This window comes from Tyto alba, unplaced genomic scaffold (assembly GCF_018691265.1).
Source record: "Tyto alba isolate M040663 unplaced genomic scaffold, T.alba_DEE_v4.0 Super-Scaffold_10, whole genome shotgun sequence".
Classification (NCBI taxonomy): Eukaryota; Metazoa; Chordata; class Aves; order Strigiformes; family Tytonidae; genus Tyto; species Tyto alba.
In genome coordinates, this window is record NW_024881262.1 from 20,203,107 (window position 1) to 20,224,494 (window position 21,388).

General features: G+C 42.4%; 1 protein-coding gene across 2 annotated transcripts; it reads right to left on the reverse strand.

Annotated features, from left to right (window-relative positions):
- Positions 1 to 40: 40 nt before the first annotated feature.
- On the reverse strand, positions 41 to 20,448 carry LOC104367666 (guanylate cyclase soluble subunit beta-2). Of its 2 annotated transcripts, XM_042800564.1 has the most exons (16): positions 20,424 to 20,448; positions 19,613 to 19,686; positions 18,679 to 18,773; positions 18,328 to 18,488; positions 17,831 to 17,930; positions 16,439 to 16,659; positions 16,246 to 16,351; positions 14,490 to 14,593; positions 13,010 to 13,226; positions 8,746 to 9,066; positions 7,871 to 8,019; positions 5,505 to 5,651; positions 5,065 to 5,219; positions 3,328 to 3,542; positions 3,120 to 3,239; positions 41 to 2,371 (listed from the first exon to the last, which is right to left on the reverse strand). In XM_042800564.1, the coding sequence occupies exons 1-16, from the start codon at positions 20,424 to 20,426 to the stop codon at positions 2,220 to 2,222; spliced, it is 2,340 nt and encodes a 779-aa protein (XP_042656498.1). In that variant the 5' UTR covers positions 20,427 to 20,448; the 3' UTR covers positions 41 to 2,219. The 2 variants fall into 2 exon arrangements, with proteins under 2 accessions (XP_042656498.1, XP_032861384.2); XM_033005493.2 differs by lacking the exon at positions 20,424 to 20,448 and having other exon boundaries at positions 19,613 to 19,721.
- Between the last annotated feature and the right edge of the window lie 940 nt (positions 20,449 to 21,388).

Genomic DNA, 21,388 nt, shown 5'->3' on the forward strand with positions numbered 1-21,388 from the left:
AAGAGGGAAAGGAATCCAAGTAGTCATTGACAAATGGAAGTCAGTATATTAATGGAAATATTTATTTTTTTCATTATATTTTTACAGTATTTAGCAGTGCCCACAGATTTAAGAACACATGATGATGCACAGGCACATTAATATTTAAAAGCAGTTGTGCAGATTTGACCTAGTTCTGCCTCTCCAGGAGAAGCAGATTGTAGCAGGGGCCACAGAGAAACCACTAAGCACATCAGTTTTACCACAGTACAGCATGAAGTAACTTACCATGGAGCACTTACTGGCAGTTAAAACATTCCAATATTAAACATTCATAGATTGTTCGGGGCAAAAAGGGCAGGTGTAAGCAAAGCAAGTGTTAAAATTTGGACAGAGAGATGCAGGCAGCACTTAAGCCATGGTCCTTTCTTTCTTCTTCCCAAGAGGATCCATACAAGTTCTGAGGAGCTCTGGGCTTCTACCTAAAACTGCTCTGGAATATATCTATAGTAAACCCTGGAATATATACTAAACCCTATTCACTGATGGCCAGGCTTGTTGGACAATTTCCAGTTGGAAATCCTTCCTTTCGGAGCAGTGGTCAGCACTATTTAGCCCCAGGGCTACAAGAGCAGCTGGGACAGCAAGAGGCACTGGCCACAGAGAGACGTACATTCCTGTGTCACACTCGTGCCTGGGGCTGAGTGGCTTTATATCTCCATAGAAAATGCTGATAAAGATGGAGTCCACCACTGCCATTTGTTAAATGACGTGTTCTCTGTTCCATCAGCATGACTAGTCGGGACTAGTGAAATGCGTCTCTAGGTTGGAGACAAAAAAAGTCTTGTCAGAGTTGATTCTCAACTTAAATCAGTGAAATAGTGCCAATTTAACTGTTACTTCATATCTTCATCACTGTAAGTGAGAGATAAATTAGGTATCATCTTTCTTTAGGAAAGTCTTTTTAAAGCTGTGGTCGTAACACAGAAGTGCAAAGCCAAGAGCACTGGACCAGTGGGGAAGTTACGACAGGTGAAGGTGAAATTTAGGTGCTGTGTGTCTGAGGGTAGCACACAGTCAAATGTTTAAAATCATGATACCCAATTTAACAATAATAATCCTTAGATGCATCTTCAACCTACAGCAGACCTCACCCTCGCCAAAATAATGAATAGAGCCTAAATTGCTAAATCCTTATAAATAAATCAATCAATCCTGCCATTCATAAAACTGCACTCTCCCTAAATGGTGCTGCTCAGCTGTACCGTGGAAAGTACTAATGTTAAGGGGTGCCCTTACATCAACATTTCAGTCAGAGTCGAGAGTACTGCCTTGAATGAGTCAAACCCACTTACTGTACTTTGTTTCACATTGTAGACTAGTCTCAAAACACACGAATGGATCTCTGTAGCCCTGAAACTTTATTTTTGTTTAGCTGGGGTAAGAAAATGAGAAATAAACTTGCAACTCATTTGAAGGTCTCAGAGAGTTCATAGGCCTTGAACAGTCCTTCAGTGTTGTAATGCATTCAATGCTATGCAACTCTACTATGTGCATGTCCTATGATCATCTAAGTACAGCATGGAGAGCTGGTTTAAAGGTCACAGATGGTTTGTTTTTTACTGTTGGGTGCTATAAAGTACACAATATTTTCTCTTCAGGATGGAAAAATACAGGTTGTATTAGATCTATTCTGCCTTCTACTGCATAATGCCTTTACCCAACAAAAGACATGTTAAGAGACTAAACTGTCATTGCAGTTAAAAAGTAGATGAAACTCTGCTAACCTTACATGGGGAAGTTGTTGGCTGTGCTGAAGTCAAGACAGATGGTCACTTCAGGGAACGTTTCTTTTATGGCAAGTGCTTGTTTGAGTAAGAATATTTCTAGCTGGATGAGTCACCTCTTTCTCAATTGCTGCATGAGATACTAAAAAGTGATTTTTACATAGGGATATTCAAAGACATGGGAGAGGCTGAAGAATATGTCTTCAAAGCATCTTGCAGTGGTTTCCTTCTCCAGTGGGAGTATTATATGGCACATGTAGATTAATCAAAAAAACCCCATTCTCCGTTGTTTTCTTTTTCACGAAAACTGTGATGAAATGTTTTTCTTTTTTTTCTTGTTTTTTTTTTTTTTTACAAAATCATGCCATACTTGATATACAAAATCAGTCCCACAACAGCAAAATGCACTAATTCATAATAAACTTGCTCTGTTTAATGTAAAAAGTAAGAAACTTAGAGTAAAGTGCAAAAATTAGAGCGAACATTTCTAATCTGTGGCTCCTCAGTAGCAGGTTTGACTCTTCCCCGGTTTAGAGGACAAGGACCATCATCTGCATGCTGGTTGCCATGGAGATTCCCATCACTTTTGGAATCATAAGTTTTGCCTGAAAGGAAACACTCCTTCAGAGTGAGTTTTTAATGACCGTAGAGGTTTCTGCTTGTCAGCACACCATATACCAGATAAACTACCATGTCTAAGCAGGTGGGAGGGAAGGGAATAAAATATTTTCTAGTAATCAGTGACAACATATTTACAAAACATGTAAATACAATTACAAGACTGGCTGCATTAGATTAGACTGTTATGGCATCAAATCCATTATCTTGCTTTCAGTAGAAGCTGCTTTAAAGGAGAATGAACTTTGGTCACAGAACATGGGCATAGCAATAAATCCTTCTGACTCCTGGAGGAGACTGGTTTGAGGACTGACAGGCTGCATAGCCAGTGAGGTTTCTCTTTCTCAGGCTCAAGTCGATAAGGGCTTCCCCACAACTACAACTAATGTCAGTTTTTCTAGGAGAAGATGAACAATTGGGTCTGCCCATGCGAAGAGCTGCCTAACATTTATCTGTTCTGTTTGCACAGCCAGAAGGACTCTGGGGTTTGACAGCTATCTCAGCTTCTTTCTCCCTAGTGCACGGTTAACACCTGGGATTGCTCTGAAGGTGCATTCGCTTGGCCCTAAACAGTGTGCAGAATAGTTAGTTTCACCAACATGGATATGTTGGCATGAATTCCTGGTCTGAGTAAAACCATGGTTATTCAGAAGAGGAATATAACGAATCTCTAACATTAAGCCTCAGTTACTTCCTAGTTCTGTTGTCTTTGCTAGATGGTAACTAAATGACTACCTGTTAAATCTGCAATTTTCGCTTGATTTCTTCGAAGGCTGTCTTGTGCATCTGTGGGGCCATCAGTATACTTCATTGCAATGGCTGGGGTCTGGTCCTTCTCTGGCTGAGTCTGAGTAACTGAAAGAAGAACCGAAAGGGAAGTTTAATTGAGTTATATTAACGTTCGTTTGTTCAAGGAGGGAAAGATATGTCGAGTTGGCTCTACCTGGCTGATGACAACTTGGTATTGTTTCAGTCCTGCCTTCTTGAAAGGACTGAACAGATTCATGGCCAGAATCTAAGTCTTTTATTGGCCTTCCCATAATCTCATTCTCAGTTGCAGTTTTATTTCTAATGAGGAAGTATGTGTGCATTTTCCCTTTGCCTTTTACTTCTATTTCTCCTCTTTCAGTCATCTCAAAATTCTTGTATTTTAGGCATCTAAATACCAGAAGCAAAATGACACAAGAAAATTCAAGATTAGCACAAATTACACTGATGTTTTAGAATAGCTACCATAATCTAAGTAATCAAATCACAACAGTCCAGGAAAAACAGTATTAATCCATGAACAATTGTTTCAATTGTTTATTCAAGCTTGCTGTGCTTTTATAGCTTTATACATAGAGCCTGATCAAAAATCAGTGGATCGTGTAGTCAAATAGTTCAGTATGTTGGAGGGTTCTTATTGACCAGTAAATAGAAATTAAGAATTGTGGCAGCCAATATCAGGTAGACAGAGCTATGTCCAGTCATTTCATCAGAGAAGGCAATCAGGTTCATCAAGCATGATTTACTCCTGGTAAATCCAGACTGGCTATTCCCAATTGCCTTCTTCATGTGTCCAAAAATGGCTTCCAAGAGGACTTGATTTTCACTGGGACTGAATGAGGCTGATTGGCCTATAGTTCCCCAGCCTGTCCTTGCCATTTTTCAATACAGGTGTAACATCTGGCTTTCTTCGGTTGCTATGGTGCTGATCGTCCTTGACCTTCCAAAGATGACAGTCAACAGCACTGTAATGCCATCACCCAGCTCTCTCATTACCTTTGGAGACACCCCATCTGCTCCCACACACTTCTATAGATTGAGATTCCTCAAAAGACCTCTGATCTGATCCTCTTCCAATACTCGTACTTCACCTACTCCTTGAACCCTGACTCTAGGTGCAGGGATCTTGAAGACCTCATCAGCGAAGACTGAGGCAAGAGAGGCCTTGAGTAACTCAGCATTTATTCAGGGCACTGCCACTACATTAATCTGGACAGCAGGTCCACATTTCCATTTATACTTTTCTGCTAACATAGCAGAAGCTCCTCTTACCGCCTTTGAACCTTCCTTGCCCATTTCAATGCTAGTTGAGCTCTGGCTTTCTTAATATCATTCCTGTGTGCCCAGACAATGTTTTTGTACTCCTCCTTTGCAGCTTGTCTTCATTTCCACCTTTTGCATACATATTTTATGCATACATAAAATTCTTGAAAATGCATTATTTAATTTTTAGTGACATTTGTTTTAGGAAAGTAAATTACTCACTGCATGAATAGGATCATGGCTCATGCAGTTAATCCTTAGTAAGTACAAATAAAACTGTCTCATCACAAAATGTGCTCAATCAGAGATTTTAAAGCTTTTGTTATGCAAGATGCCAAATTAAATGTTCTGACCATCTTTCTGGCATATGCATCATTCTGTCGGCACTTCCAAATAAGCTACCACAATTATTTTTTTCCCGTGTTTTTCTCTCTAGGATCTAGAGTCTAAAACCTCTGTCTCCATATAAAAGTGCATTTGAAATAATCAGAACACATAAAACTCTTTGCAAACAGTGATTTTTCTTTATAAGTAAGCTGCATAAATCAGTGACTAAAGACAGCACCATCTATATTGAAAGCTGCAGCTGTCAGGGCAGTGCTTTTTAGCACAGCTTTTAACATGCAAAGTTTCCATCATAGTTACTCACTGATAGGCACTGGAGCTTAGATGGATTTTACTCGGGACACCATGACTCTCCATCCGGGAAGCTATATTCACTGTGTCTCCAAATAAGCAATAACGAGGCATCTTTTCTCCAACAACTCCAGCCAAGACAGGACCTGTATGGATCCCAACTCTAATCTTTACAAAGACATAAAACACCCCCCAAAAATGTCACTTGTTATTTAACATCTTTCTTAATGCTATCCAGCCACCTAAAAGTTCATTGTAACACAAACTGGACACCACTAAACTATCAAACATCCACAGGGAAAAGCTCTTCATGAAAAATATACCCACGTGGGCCTTGCCCAAAGCCAGAGAGGAGTCAGAAGCAGCTCTTTGATATCCTACTGCAATATATTAACCATAAGTCCAACCCAAGAAGCAGACAGACACACATGCATCTTTGCATTAACAACTTACTTGGATAGGATTTCCAGAAACTGGGTTCTGTACTCCTTTAGCTGCTATAATCATCCCCAAGGCAAAGTTGGCAACTCGCTCAGCATGAGTGGGTACAGGCACAGGGACCCCACCTACTACCATATAGGCATCTCCAATTGTCTCCACCTTTAATTGAGAGGGACAAGCACATGAGCATGCCATATATATCTTGCTCAGATTAATGCTCTGCTGTTTGGGGCTCTTCTTACCTGCAACAAGTCCCACCTTTCTTCTACAAGATGCTTTCATTCACTAAAAAAGCTCTACTACACGTGAGTTTCCTTGAGATGGGGACCCTTTCCTTGACTCTACACTAGAAATAGCAATGAGTTCTGTCCCCGCTTGCTTGACCCATTTTAGATATCAGTGTGAGACCCTAAGGAGTAAGGGATGCTGAGAAAGTGTCAGACTTCTTGCTTTCCTCTTGCCCAGGGCAGACCTATACGCAAAGAGCTATCCCCAGGCTCAGGCTCCTGAGTCAGGAGGTTATCCAATAGCTGAATGCTATTAATTACCTCTAATTCACAATTGGCATTAAAAGCTTACTTCTCTTTTAGAAGAGATTTCTTTTTTAAAAGTCGCAATAAAGTAAGGGCGTCTATTCACTGGTGATTATTATTATGGGTTCACATTAAATTAAGAAACCTTCAATCTCCAGAATGTCAGAGAATGCTAAGTGTGAACTAAGCAGTTCAGGAGCATCCTTCCTTACAACGTGCTGCATCCTGTGAGACAAATGCTGAAGGGTTCGTCCTCCTTCAGGCATCCAGTCTCCTTGAAGTGCATGATAAGGCACCTGAGAAATACTTTGGGGTTTGTCCCTGTACCAGAGATTTTGCTGGGAATAGACTAGGCCTGCTTGAAAAAGAGAATTCTCAGATGTTTAAAATTCAATGTAAAAAACTGTTACACGGTAAGGAAATTTTCTAAAATGCTCTTATAAGACATAATTGTTACGTTTACCATCAGTAAATAAGAGATTAGTTTAAAATAGATTAATTGGATTTCTTAAAAATTAACACCAATAGGAGAGCAGGAACATAATTTCATCTTTGGGTTTGTTCGTTAACATAATGACTTAAAACTGTTCAGCATATTAGCCTCAAAAAATGTGTTCCTGTACATGCTTTCTATCAGATAGCAATAGTAACTCCAGTAATTCTCTGTAACAAATTAAAAACAACTGTAAAAAGCTACTAATGCAAATAGATACCATAATTATTTTTCAGCTGTGGTAGGAGATTTAATTTAACAAGATTTATTCATAACTTCAGATGTTTATAAGCTTAGGCCAAGTTTCTTTGATGAAGTTCAATATTTAATTTCTTTCTCAATTCCCTGAAATAGTAATCTCTTTCTCCCTCTCTGTACCCTACCTAGTAACCTTCAATATTAATAGGAGTTATATACAGGCATCAAAAGAAGATTATTATAGTGACAGATAATTTACTGATGATGGACGATTTAGATAGAATATGATGCTAATTTATCCTGAAATCTGTGGGCCATATCCTGGATGCTTCAATTACTGAATATAGTTTCCTTGTCAAGGCAGAAATGCTTCTGATTTCCCAGTACAATTTACTGTGGGAAGAACTGCATGCCTTGCCTGAGCAAGGAATGAATGAGATTTGGATTTCACCCTTTACTATTTCTGCCTTCCTAAATATTTAATGTGCTGGGGACATGCACTTAGGACTGGCTCTTCAGCTCATCAAATCTGGGTAGCTCTAGAGGTGTTAATAACACTATTGTTATATGTCAACCAGAGTTCTGATCCTTCCAACACAGTTTGGAGACAACACGTACATTACACGCTAGATCTAATCAGTGCTCCTTGGGGTCAGCAGGAGATCTATACCATTGCTTGAGATCTCCACAAAGCAACACAAAGTCTAGGTATTATCTGGGTATTGTTTAGAATGTTATTTCCCACCAAAGGAGACACTTAATGACATAGTGAGCTATTTACAACAGGTTGAAATAAAAGATCTAGGAAAATTATTCAAATTGGTCCTTAAGCTTGGATATCCTGTCATATAGGGTAGGCATTCAAGAGTGGAGAGATATGTATAAAAGAACAGCCATTCTGGTGTTAGCATTGTGGAAAGAGACTCTAGCCCATGACAGACGTTACATTCCTGTCCGAAAAATTTAAACATATTTATTCATACCTCTGCCTGGTTTTTAGTTTCTCTGTGTGGCTGCTACAAATGTTCAATATTTTATGGTTTATCTAAAATCATGCTGGGGGAGGATTAAAGTGCATTTAAAAACAGAAAACCAAAACAACAACAAAGTATTTTTCCAGAGTATTTCCATAGCTTTTATCGATCAGTACATACCTTGTACACATCATGCACCGTGGTCAGTCTGTCAAATCGCAGGTACATTGAATTCAACATGAGAACGATCTGAATAGGCTCACATTGGGCACAAATGTTGGTAAAGGTCACAACATCACTGAACAATATAGTACACTCCTTGAACTCTCCTGTGAGCAGAAAGACCGGTGGTAAGTACTTGTAACGGCTGGACAACCACATAATTCTTTTAGGACATATGACCTATCAGTTGTAATACTCATGTATGGGTGCTGATATGAAAGACACATGTCAATGTAGAGAGTATATCAAATATAAGGATCATAGCACATCTCAAACAATCCAGACATCTGAATGCATCCCTTTGTCGATCCATATTCAGGACATACTTAGCTCTTTACCCCTAACTTCATATATGTGCTCACTAAAGGGAATTTAAGCATATTCTTCCTTGCTATCCTTAGTATCAATGGGAATCATGATAATTCTAGGTTTATAGATAACACAGAGTAAGTAACAGAATTTTCTAGGAAAGATTAATTTCTTATTATTTTTGGTTTTGAGCCCTCATTTCCCTGTATACCCATGTTAAAACCAAAATATCAGTTTACTGTTGAAACATTGATTTTTGTTCCCAGAATGTGCAGCTGCTACCACCTTTCACCTCCTAAGGAACAATTTTGGCAAATAGCTTCCAGAGCTTTGTTTGAAAGAATAATCAAATCTGTAATACCAGTGAGATTAAGGGTCTGTGGTCTCCTCCTACCCATGAATGTCACCAAGTAGAGAATGTACGCCCCAATAGTGGCGACGGGGCTCTGCCAGCATCCCAGTTTCTCTATCACCATCACCTGGTGCACAAATCACGGATCACGAAATGCACCCTGTTCATTCACCTGCCTCAACTCGCTTCCCCTCTTTCAGTTGGTTGGCCACGTGCTGAGGAAGCATGGCGTAGAGCAGAGCTTCAGTCTTTTTCTTCTCTTCCTCCAGGTGCTTTGACAGTATCCGCAGTTCTTCCTTCTTCCTCTCCAGCTGGTTAGAGAGCTCCATCTCTGCCAGTCGCTGCTGATTGAGAAGAATCAAATCCCTGGTCACATCGTGAGGTGCGATGTCTGCAATATGCATCTGTCGCTCCTCCAATTCATGCAAAGTGCGAAGCAAAGGTGAGCAGAGATAGAGCATGCACTGGAGGGACTCCATCCAGATCATCTGGCCTGTTTGAAACAAGTGTCGGTAAGAGTCTGCAGCAGCTTAGACTTTCACGTAATGCTCAGTATTACTGATGTTACTTTCAGGGGATGAGTTCTAAGAACAGTGGCTGTTTGTAGGGTCTGGGTCATCCCAGAAATTACTTTGTTTTCTGGAATTAGAGATGTATTTGTTTGGAGGAGGTACACTAGGCAAATAAAAAAATGTCAGGACCCAGAAAGCAGTCGCTCACTCATTGCAACTGCTAGGCAGAGCCCAATCATATTTCAGGTCCCTCCTCTTCACAAGGATCCCCCATGCTCGCAGTATCTCTCCTCTCCTCTCCTCTGCTACTAGTTCTTGAGCTGCTCCTGAAGCCACTCAGTCAGCATCATGCACAGGGGAACTGAGACTTACAGTGATTAAGTGAAAAATTTAAAGTTTAATTTCACAGTGGGTAATATGTGGCCCCAGCAAAGTTAACAGAGCCTTCCTTCCTGGAAGCTGGATCTTTCAGTCACTGTGATCATCTAAATAAGTAGGTACAAATGTGTCTGAAAGGTAGAAGGGATTTTTGGTGGGGGATTGAGTTTTCCTTTGTTGAGATTTTATTATGGGTTTGATTTTTTAATATTTTTTTCTTATTATTTTCTTCATAAGTATCCTTGGTTTCTGAACACCAATCTAGGAATTCCTATTTCTTTCTATCTCACCCCATCCCCAGGGCAACTGAATGAATGGCTTGAAAACTAACAGGATTGGAATATCGGAGATACCATGTAGCAGCATAAGAGTAAGTAAAATTGTACCTGTGACTAATTTAAGTTCCTTGATTTGGTAACATCACTTTTTTCAAGGTCTGCCTAAACTCTTAATTTTTTCTGAATGTCAGGAATACCAGATTTTACACTCATTATGTAAAGGTGAAAGGAGAGAAGGTAAAATTAGGTCATATGATATAGTTCAGAGAAGCAAAATTGAAGTCACAGAACACTTAAACCAAATGTCATTATAGTTAATTACATGAAGCAGAGAATCATTCCACACTCATTCCCACCAGTAAAAATAAAGCAAATGAAATATATTTTTTGCTAAAATAATTTTAACTGGTAAACTCTTATGTAACTTTTTTGGGGGGCGGGGGGGATGAAGACAAAAATCATAATCTGAAAAGGCGACTACAAAAAAAAAAGCACAGCTAACTGATCTATTTTTACCCACATTTGAAACCCAGCCAGTAGCAAATAACTCCCCTCAAAGGCATAAATTAAGACTGAATCATGTATTCACATTTTAAGAATCAAAATGCATGGAGGTGCAGGGGAAGCCATTCCTTCCCCCCAGCTCTAGCCATGCTGTCAGGACTCTGTCTCTGAGCTCGTCCCCCACCCCTGCCCTCCCGGCAGATGGGAGCTGGGCGATGCCCGCAGTGGATCACCCCGCGTTGCGTTACTGTCTGTATGTGCCAAAGATACAAGCCAAGACCTGTGAACTGGCATCGCCTGTGCTGAGTGGCTGGGCTTAAAATGGTGTTCCATGTACAAAGCAGTCATTTCTTTGGCAAAGAAAACTCTTAGCCATGCAAAGCTGTGTCAGGTGCACAGGCTGATGTGCAAAGCTACGGTGAGGTGAGACCTGGGCAGTTAGTTTTACACAGCGCAGTGCATCTCCATGCTGAACCCAGTGGCTCCACCCCTGTAACGCTGTACATAATATATTTGGTTCTAACCTCTGCAAATTAAAACACACAGGGCAACGTTACGGGGGAAAGCTCTCAAACCTCTTCTGGGAAATGAGCACGGCTGGGCACCTCTCTGAGGTGCATGCACACAAATGTGCACAGCATGGGGAAAACCCATGAGGAACTAGAGGTCTGTGTGCAGTTTCAGGGCTACCATGTCATTAGGACCGCAGAGGCATGGTGGGGTAGGTGACACACCTGAGTACTGCAAAGGATGAACACAGTCTCTTCAGAAAGGACAGGCAGGCAAGGAGGGGGAGCTGCCTTTTATGTGAGAGCATGGAGCTCTGCCTAGGACTGGATGATGAGCCAGCTGAGAGCTTCTAGGTAAGGCTTAGAGGGCAGATCAATGTGGGTGACGATGTGATGGGTGTCTGCTACAGATGCCTTGCTCAGAAAGAAAAAGTAGATGAGACCTTCTTAAGACAAGTGGAGGAAGCCTTAGGGTGGACTTTAGCTACTTTGATACCTGCTGGACAGACAACACAGCAGGGCAGAAGCAATTCAGGAGGTTTCTAGAGTGCACTGAGGCACTGACACAGGTGAGCTTCCTGACACAAGTGAGCAATTAGGAGAGGTGTCCTGTTAGACCTGGTATTTACGAACAGTGAAGAACCATGGATGTGAAAGCTGGGCGCAGCCTTGGCTGCAATGACTGTGCAATGGTGGAGTGCAGGAACCAGAGAGGAGTGAACAAGGCAAAAAAGCAAGATTGCAACCCTGACCTTTGGGAGTCTGGGCTTTGTCTCATTCAAGGATCTGCTTGGAAGAATCCCATGGGATAGAGTCTTGGAAAGAAAAAAGGTCCAGAAGAGCTGGTTGATTCCCAAATATCTCCTTTTCCAAGTTCAGGAATGGTCTATCCTGCTGTGCAGTAAGACAAGCAAACATGGCAGGGGCCTGCATGGATGAACAAGGAGCTCCTAACTAAACTCAAACATAAAAAAGAAAATACAAGAGGTGAAAGCTGGGCCAGGTCACCCCAGAGGCAGAGACAGTGTTGAAAAAGCCAAAACCCACTTGGAGTTGCATCTGTTGAGGAACAAGAAGGGCTTCTACAGGTGTATGAGCAGCAAAAGGAAAACTAGTGAAAATGTGGGCCTGCTGCTGAATGGGGCAAGAAATCAGCTGAGAAAGGATATGGAAAAGTCCAAGGTACTCAGTGTCTTCAGGAATCTCAGAGCCTTGAGACCAGTGGAAAAGTCTGGAGCAATGAAGATCTACCATCAGCACAGGAGGTTCAGGTTAGTAATCATTTAAACAAATTGGATATACAGAAGTCCATGCAACTTGGTGTGATGCAGCCAGGAACGCTGAGGGAGCTGGCCAGAGTCATGGTGAGGCTACTCTCAATTAGTTTTGAAAGTCATGGTGACCGGAGGAGGTTCCTGAGGACTGAGAGAAACTAAATGTCACTCCTATTTACAAGAAGTAAAGGATGGAGGACTTGGGAAGGCTTAGAGCAGCTGTCATATAAGGAGAGGCTAAGAGAGCTGGGGATGTTCAGCCTAGAGAAGACAAGCCTCAGATGGAACTTATCAAGATGTATAAATACCTGATAGGAGGGAGTAAAAACCACTTTTCTCAGTTGTATCCAATGAAACTAATTGAAATGCAGGAAGTCCACTTAAACATAAGAAAAAAAAACCTTTTTACTGTAAAGGTGGTTAAACACTGGAATGGGTCGCCCAGGGAGGTTGTGGAGTCTCCACCCTTGAACATACTCAAACCCCAACTAGACACAGGCCGGAGTAACCTGCTCTAGTTGACCCTGCTTTGAGCAAGGATGGACTAGAAAATCTCCAGAGGTCCCTTCGAAACTCAACTGGAGTTGAGTCAATTCTGCAACCCTGTGAATAACTGAGACTAGAGGTGGTTCAGGAAACAATCTAATCTTCCCTTGGCCTTGCCCCTGTTACTTATGAAACCTGAAAAGATGTGGGCTTTGCAGCATTAGAAAAACACTGTCTTTCTAAGTCTTTCAGATGGGAACATAGTTGTTATTTCTGACTGAAAGCCTTCAAAATCTGGTGAGGTAATAGCAGAATTTGCCTACAAGCATATTAAAGTCCTGTTTCTCTAAACAGAACCATCTAATCCTCTCCTTACTGCATGAAGACAAGTCCATTTATGAGGCTTATGTGAAGTCCACAGAAAGGCATTAGTTTAACTCCAGCATAATTCCTGATTTAGCATGAATGCTTATGAGATTGAAAACAGTGAAGTACCTCTCAGCTCTAGCATTGGCCGTTGTTTCCATGACTCTGGCATCATCTCTCTTCTAGTCTGGAAAATAAATTGGCTGTTGATGAATTTCTGAATGCTAGAGATGTTGAAGGGTACTTCTGGGTGTACGATACTGAAATAGTGATCCAAGCAGATGCCCGTGGTCTGAAGGCCAGGTACAATCTTTTGAATGCTCACCCCAGCTTGCTTCACTCTGAGCTTAAAAAGAAAATATGGACAATGTGTTATAATTCATATCATGTTTGGGTTCAGGCCAAGCTATAGCTGATCACTGTTTGTACATGTACACAAACACATTGGCCACACTACATGGCTTATTTCTGAGCAAAGTTCCTATCTTATTAGTGTATTACTGCAAAGCTCTGAATGAGTGTCCTTCATAACAAGGCAAAGCCCCCAGAAAGGCATGTTATTATCCAAATGCTCTTCCTTATCAATTGCTAACACCAAAAAAAAAGAGAAATTATCTGCTATTATCCTCGCTTGCATTTGTGTAGGCCTAACAAATAGCCTTACAGGTAGCCGCAGGAGATACCAGAGCATGTCCTGCATTCCAAAAAGAAAATAACCGTGGCATATAGCACCTTGGCACGTATTAATTTTCTAACAGATGCCATGGGTTACCATCTCTTAACCATTGCTGTGTAAAGCATTACACAGTAATGATGCGTTTAGTCATTCTCTTTTAGCCTGCTGACCATACACGAGCTCTTACCTCCTGCAAAAATGTCCACCCTGCCTTCAATGCCTGTCATCAGTTATTGAAGCTCTAGCTACCAATGATGGGTGCAGGACTTGCCCTTTTTTCACACTAGTAATTGCATCAAATTATGCAAACTGGCTGTCTTGAAGGGTTTAAAACTCTGAACTTTGGCTAATGTGGACAGTGGCACAGAGCAGGCTGTGTGCTCTGGAACCTCTATCATTGTGATGCTAAAACACGTTCCCTGAGTGGCTGTATTCAGCTTTCTCCTGCTTTCTCCTTCCTTTGCTCCTGTCTTAAGCTTATGTTCTCTGCACAGGATTGGGAGCAAGAGGAACCGTAGCTTGGTGGGAACCCAGGACTGTTTTGTAAGTTTTGTAAGTACAAAACCTGTTTAAAGGATGGGTCATGTCTCTGGCACATCCAAGGACAGGAAGGTGGCCAGAAACCTCAGAAAATTCTGCTCTGTTGGCAATGGATAGATTGGTTCAATAAACCTTGTTGGCACAGCTGCAGCTCTTTCAGACATGGTAATCTCAATAAATTCAAAGGAGATTCTGATCTGAAATGATTCAGATCCAGTTGTTATGAGTGACTTTTATTGCATGTCTCTGTACAGAGCACTTCTGCAAATCCTGCAAATGAGTGTGCACTGTATACAGAACACACACAGCAGGGAACTGCAGGACAGTCAAAACAGAAGAAAATTACTATATGGTTTATGCAAACTAAAGGCTTTTACCACATGCTTGTCCTACCTCTTTGTCAAAAACCATATGAAAAGGAAGTCCATTGCAAAATGTTTTTGTGTCAATCCAGAGGCTCTTGGGATAAACAGGATCAAATCCTCTCAGGAGCTTACCTGTGGCAAGATAAATGTGTAGTTTTTAATTGGGTTGCACCTCATAAAACCAGTCAGCATTACTTTTTAGCCCTCAGTGAGACAGGACCCTGTATCATAATGAGTGAAGACAAAGTAAACAGTGTGTGGGTCCAGAACTGTGCATCCATCTGTGCTAAATGCTCTGCAGTTAAATACACAGCTGATTAGCAACTAATCTGAGTTGGCTGAGAGTTTAAAACTTAACCACACAAAAAGCACAGAGCATTAGATGCATGAAATTATGTGGAAACAATAAGAACAGATGAACAGCCGTAGATGTTGCTACTCTATGAATCTGCAGATGTCACAGCAATATAACACAGCTACATCCCACAAAAACGTACACCGAAATGAATTTAATGTATTTTGCTAGCTACTAAGGAAATTTATGGAGGAAAAAACCCAGCATCATCTGGGTTTCAGTTTTCTATACAAAGAACTCTAGTCCGTACCACAAAGAGCAAATTACTGTTTGGTTTCTGTTTTATTTACCCTGATTTTTTTTCAAAATGGTCACAAATCTACAGAGCAGGTTGTGCTTGCTACCGAAAAGATATTCTTGTAAAATGAATGAAATGGATAGTCAAAAGGCTCATCTAACTGAAACACCCAAAGCCTTTGATCTTCACAGTACAAACTTGGATTGTCCAGTAACCCACAATAATCAAAAGGATGATTATTTCAAGTGATCTCATTCCCCCAGAAGGTGGCTATGACAGTTACTTTAGTAAATTCTGCTTGATAACAAATGCTCAAGTCACTTAGGAGACTGGTGAAAAAGATTACAAATTTAGGACCCAACTTTTAGACCTCTTCCTGCTTCAGGGGAAGTCAATGTGGGTTTTTCATTTTTCAAAGTCTGGCTCTTGGTAACTCTAGAATTTATTGTTAAAGGATGTTATTATTTTTAACTAATAATGTTACTCTAAAATTTTATGCTGAATATATATTAATTTCTTACTCAGTATATCTGCTCTTGTAATGCATGTGGCATTGCACCAGATGATACCAGGTTCAATTTTTCACTCCTCCCAGAGTCCAGACAGCTTGGCAATACTGCGCTGGATTCTCCTTCCTCTTGGGAATCAAAAGATCCTAACTGAAAAAATCCTTCTGTTTTATAAACATATAGAAACATATAATAGATGAATGTGTAAACAGAGATTGCTAGATTAGCAGTGGATTTTTGGTAGTGAAGGGTGTAATTTGGCTTTCAGAATTTGCTACAGTTGATACCTTTGGAAAGCAGTAGCAGCTACCAAGTTAAAAAACACTTGTTTAAATTCATTATCTTAGACCAGGTGACATGAGAAGGAAGTATCAAATGTACCACACAATGACATTTTACAGAAGAATACTTTTCAGAAGAACACCCTGTTTAAGAGACAGAGTGACAGGTCGTATTCCATTTAAGTATCTATCATTACTAAGCATGCTTATTATCTGCAATTTTCCTCTGATTACCAATGTCTAACAGAAAGAAACTTAACCAGAAACATTTTGAAAAGACACAGAGGAAATATGAATGGTAACTTCAAAATAGATGGGTGGGTGGAGACAGGGAGGTTTACTGACTTTCTTACTGAAGAGACTCAGAAATAATTACAAGCTCCCTCTGAAGGATCTCTCACCTTTTCCTAATGTGATTATTCCTCTTATTGTTTTCCAGTGGCTTTTCTTGACAGGACAAACAGAGCTTCCTCTGTCTCTAATTGTATTCTGGGCTTTTTCAAGGTCCTGTTGAAATAAATCCAGCAAGAAATTCAAGGGTGTTTTTATTTTAATAATATTTTAATAATATAGTGAAAATGAATATTAAAATACCTCTTTATTCAGTTGATTCTCAATTTGTTTTTCAGAGTCAGCAAGATATTGAGGTGAGGAAGAAAATTCATTTCTTTTCTTGTATGAAAATGCAGGGTTTTGAGTGACAAGAAAAACAATATGTTCTTTTTTCCCAGTTCTTTCTTCTTCTTCTGTTTGATTGACTATTTCCATTGAAATCTCAATGTTAAAAAAATCCAGGGCTGCTGCTCCAATGATTCCTGAAGGGGCAACAAAAGACAAAGTATTACCAAGAACAAACCCTTTCCACTTTACCTCTTAGAGGGCCCATGATGGAATTTCACTGTTTCAGAAATCACTTTTCCAAAGGACTCTGAAGCAATATATGTTTCCAAAGAAGCAATATATGTTGTTCCTACTACCGTTGCCGTGATCAGAATATGCGCATAGGAGATAAGCTTTAAAGTTACTGGGTTTTTTGTCTTGTCTGATGACAAATGCTTATTTTCACTAGAAGCTCAGCAGGCTATCTAAGGAATGTGTCCAAATAGTCATACACAGCGATAATATGAATTCTCATTAACACAAAAAGGGTAGGGGGTCTAAAGAGATTCTGCTCTAACAAGCTATTTCAGTCATTGCAGAATATTTTCTTTTGAAAGGAAGGAAGTATCTTTTATGAAGATGCACAATCAGTCCTCTCATTTCTGCTTAGCTATTAGGTGAAATACTGGACAATGACATGAAAAGCTCTGTCTGAAATTCCAAATAGTTCTGTGCTTCAATAGGAATATGAAATGAATTTTGAAAAAGAGGGAAGTTTTGATATACTTCTAAATTCAGCAGCATCTATGAAAGAAAGGAATATGATCACCTCTTACAGACTTACAGCTGCTTAACCCTTGCATGAGCACAACTATGGAGATTCCTATAAATACTGGTAAAAGATTCAGTTTTGAGCACGGTTCAATAGTAGTTTTACAGATTGCACGTACTGCAGGAGTATTTATTATAGGATGGATGGATGGATGTCTTCGAGTCAACTACATTTTCTACTCACAGTAATTTACAGAGCATCAGTCACTGAGAACTAATCAACAGTTAAGACACAATACACACCATAAACTTTATTTTTTTCTTCCAGGAGAGGAATTCCATAGGAGTTCTGCAGCAGGAATGAACACTAATGGCCTGAGTTGTCATATCAAAAATCTTGATGGAAGCTGCTGGGAGCTAGGAGTGGTCAGGTAGTAAGGAAAGACTGAGGTCAGATGTCTGGTGACTAATCTCTACCAGGATTCAATTCCACAACCAGTCCTCAATCAGAAAAATTATTCTGAAATCTGCGCAAAGTATAACTGCAAATATATGATTACTCTGTATACATATTGCATTACCAGCTGATCTGTACTCCCCATTCTGTCTGATTACCTGGCACAATATGGCACAGACCTCTTCTGTCTGAATAGTAATGTAAATGCATTGACCCGTCTTCATTCTTTTCCACTCTAAAAGATGGTGCATTCATCTCCTGAGGGAAAACACACAAAACCAAAACCTCAGTATCTTTTCCTGATAAAGAATACTGGTGAATTCCACTTGTACGAAAGCATCCCATGTCTTAATAAAATAAGCAGCGATATAAGTAAGCTGAAAAATAGAAAATGAAATATGCTCACCCATGAAAGAGTATCTACTATGCACTAGAGCCAATGTACTAAATAATATCCAACGTTGAGAACTACTCAAAAGAAAATATTTAAAAAAAACTGTCCTAACATTTTGGAGTAATCAATTTCAGAACATAGGAGAGCCTGTTGTAGCATCTTTTTCCATTGTTCACTGACACCTATGAGATGCTATTCCTTGTGTTGCAAGCTCTGGCACAGTCCACCCGTACCTGCTCAGTAAGTGCTACTTGAACTTGCCTGGTAAGAAAGGGACAGGTAGCTGTGCAATGCATCCAGGTTCTCTATGAACTCATAGAGATTTCCACCCAGTGTCCTCAGCATGTGGTCATAGCCCGAGCGTTTACAGAATTCAAAGAAATACTCTCCAAACTCTCTCAGAACCATGTCAGCAGGAACACCTGGCAAAATAAAGATACTTTAATGAATAAGAAAGGCTAGGAATTTTTTGAAATGCTGTCAGATGGATTAAGAGTGAATGCTGAAAATTTGCAACGTAGGGCATTCCAAAAAGCACAGGAGAATAAAACTGGGGCTGCAGTCCCAGCATTGACCCAGAATGGTTCAGTTTTGAGGCTCGGTGACACATACCTAATATTTTGCAGGCTTTGTCAATGAGCTGCATTGTGATCTCATCTTTGTAAACCTCAAAAGTCAAGAAAGAATCCTGAACACCGGCCTGCAGCCTGCAACAGAGAAGAGAATATTCTGGTCTCAGCAGAGCTGTAAATATAACCTACTTGGGTGACCCAACCGACATTCATTGAGCACTGCTTGCTGTTAACCCACTCCTCAGCCTCCTTCAAGCGGTATGTTGGAACACACTACTTCCCCTAATGGTTCAAGAGCGTTGCTTTAACATGGCCGAAGGATGGTGTCCACCGCTCCACTTCTGCTATTTCACATTATGGTGTTATGGTAAAGTCTTCTAAGCATTAGGGCATCATACTTTGGGGAGTTAGGGCAAGTGGAGTCTTAGGTTGTCTTCTGGTCTGCTGGCTTGTCATTCAATGTGGCCGCAATATCAAGCTCTGAGGCCTCCACAGACTTGACCAAAAACTTGCTGATTTTTTATATTGGCTTCAATGGCTATTATAGGTATGTATCTAAGTATCATTTATATATCCGTATATCTTAGAAAATATCATATAGCTCATAAAGAAAAGATAAAACCAGAGAAGGCAATATATTTAGCTGCTTTTCTGAAAGTACTGGAATTAAACTGGCTTCATATCAAGGATGACATCTTTTCAGCGTAATTACTTTTTGACAGTGTCACAATGAGCCAGAGAGTCTATCGTACAACTGTCTATATGGCTAAATGTCATCCTTAATTATCTAACAAATTAATTGGGACAAATTAGTATCAGACTATAAAGTATTACAAGGTAAGAAACTCTTGGTTTTGCCCTGCTATTTCCTTCAAATAATTACATGAGATGCACATCAGCTGCCATTTACCAGGGAGCTACTAAATTCCTGAGCATTTTCTTTCAACACACTGCATTTATCGGGAACACAGTACCTCAATTTTTCCCATGTTTCTTCACCATACTTTTCAACCACCAGAGACTTCAGGCATGTATTTATAAATCCGTACTGCAAAAGCAAATACATGAACATGGAAAAGGCATTCCCGATTTTCAAAACGCAGCCCAAACATGCCCCCTTTTTGTACTTAAGATCCCACCGCTTTCGTATTTTGCATCGCAAACACAGAAAGTAAAGCCTGTTTGACAGCCGTTGCGCCGTCCAGCGAACCGCCCGGCCTTTACCCGGCGTCTCACAGGCGCCCGGCAGCGCCGAGCCGGCGCGTTCCGGCCCGGGCAAGGCGCGCGCGCAGCGGGGCCCGCGGGGACGGGGGCCCGGGAGCCACGGCCACGCGCGGCCGCGGCACCGGGACCCACTTCGGCTTTGCCGTCACCGTTCTCTTTTGCGGTAGTGCTGACAAACCGTACACCGGAGAGCGGGATGGGGGGGGGGGGGGGGGGGGGTGGTGTTGAAAGGATAACCAGGAGTAGCACTGTCACAGCGGCAACAGCCTAAGGACGGCGTGGCCCAAACCCACCCCCCCTCCCCAAACCAAGGCGAGTTCGCTCCCGGCCCACGGCGCGGCAGGAGGCTCCGGGCTGGTTCCCTGGGCCAGCGCCGAATGGCAGCAGCCGTCTGTCCCCGACCGGAGCCGGCTGTCCCGACCCCCCCCCCCCCCCCGCCGCTGCCTTCCCCCCAGGCAGCCTGGCACCGCCCGGCGCCGGAGGAGGCTCCGAACTACCGGCCTGACCCTGCGGGTCCCCGCCGCCCGGTCTGGGCCCCCCCCCCCCCGGCGCCCCGCTCACCATCCTGCCGCCGCCGCCGCGTCCCCCCGCGCTGCCGCCGCCCCCCCCCGCCGCGCCCCCCCCCGCTGCCTGCCCGGGGGCGGCGGCGCGGCCCGGCCCGGCCCCGCTGCTCTCGCCCGCGGGTCTGGCTGGCGGTGCGGCCGGTGCCCCGAAAGCGGCCGTTCAAGGCATCTTTCGCCCGGCCTGGCCGGTTTGCGGCGGAAAACGCGCGTTTCCTGCAGCCGCCGGTGTGGCAGGAATGCCGAGCGGTGCCGAGGAGCGTCTCGGTGAAATGGCATCACCGGCACGACCGCAGGTCCCGGCAGTTTCCCCACCCCGGTTCGCCGCTGCTGGAGCCCGGCGGGCCGTGGCGCGGTTGGAGCCGGCCGGGCACGGCACGGTGCGCCCAGGCTCACCGGGCCCCACCCGCCCGCCGCCCCGCTGGGGCCAGAACCGGGAGGGTGACGAGGGGGGGGTGTCTCTTGCCAAGCCTTTCTTAAAACTGCTCCTCACCAGAGCAAGAACAGTAATGGTGGCATCAATAACCACACTGGCCCGGGGCTAGGAGGTTACAGGGAGAAGCAGCATCTTTTGTTCAGCCGGTGGGTGCTGCTGAGCCGTGTGTCGCTGCCGTGGGCCTGACAAGAAGCGGGAGATGAAGCCGCTTGCACATGACTGCCCATCATCCAGGCTGCGTCTGCAGCCACCCAGCCCCTCTGAGAGGGGAGGACGGCAGTGGGGATGTTAGTAGGAATACGATCATCAGCTTCAGATGCAAGGAATTCATGGGGTTTAGTGCCTAGCAGGTTTGGTTTTGAAATAATTATTTGTAGGTCACATTTGAGAGTGAATCCTGAGAGGACACAATGGGGAACCGTTTGGAGAAAAACACTCTCCTCCCTGATAAAGATGAGTTTCTGTCCTCTGTCAGCCAAACACTCACATGCAGCCCTGGGGGTGGTGAAAGCCCTGTTTCACCCACCTCG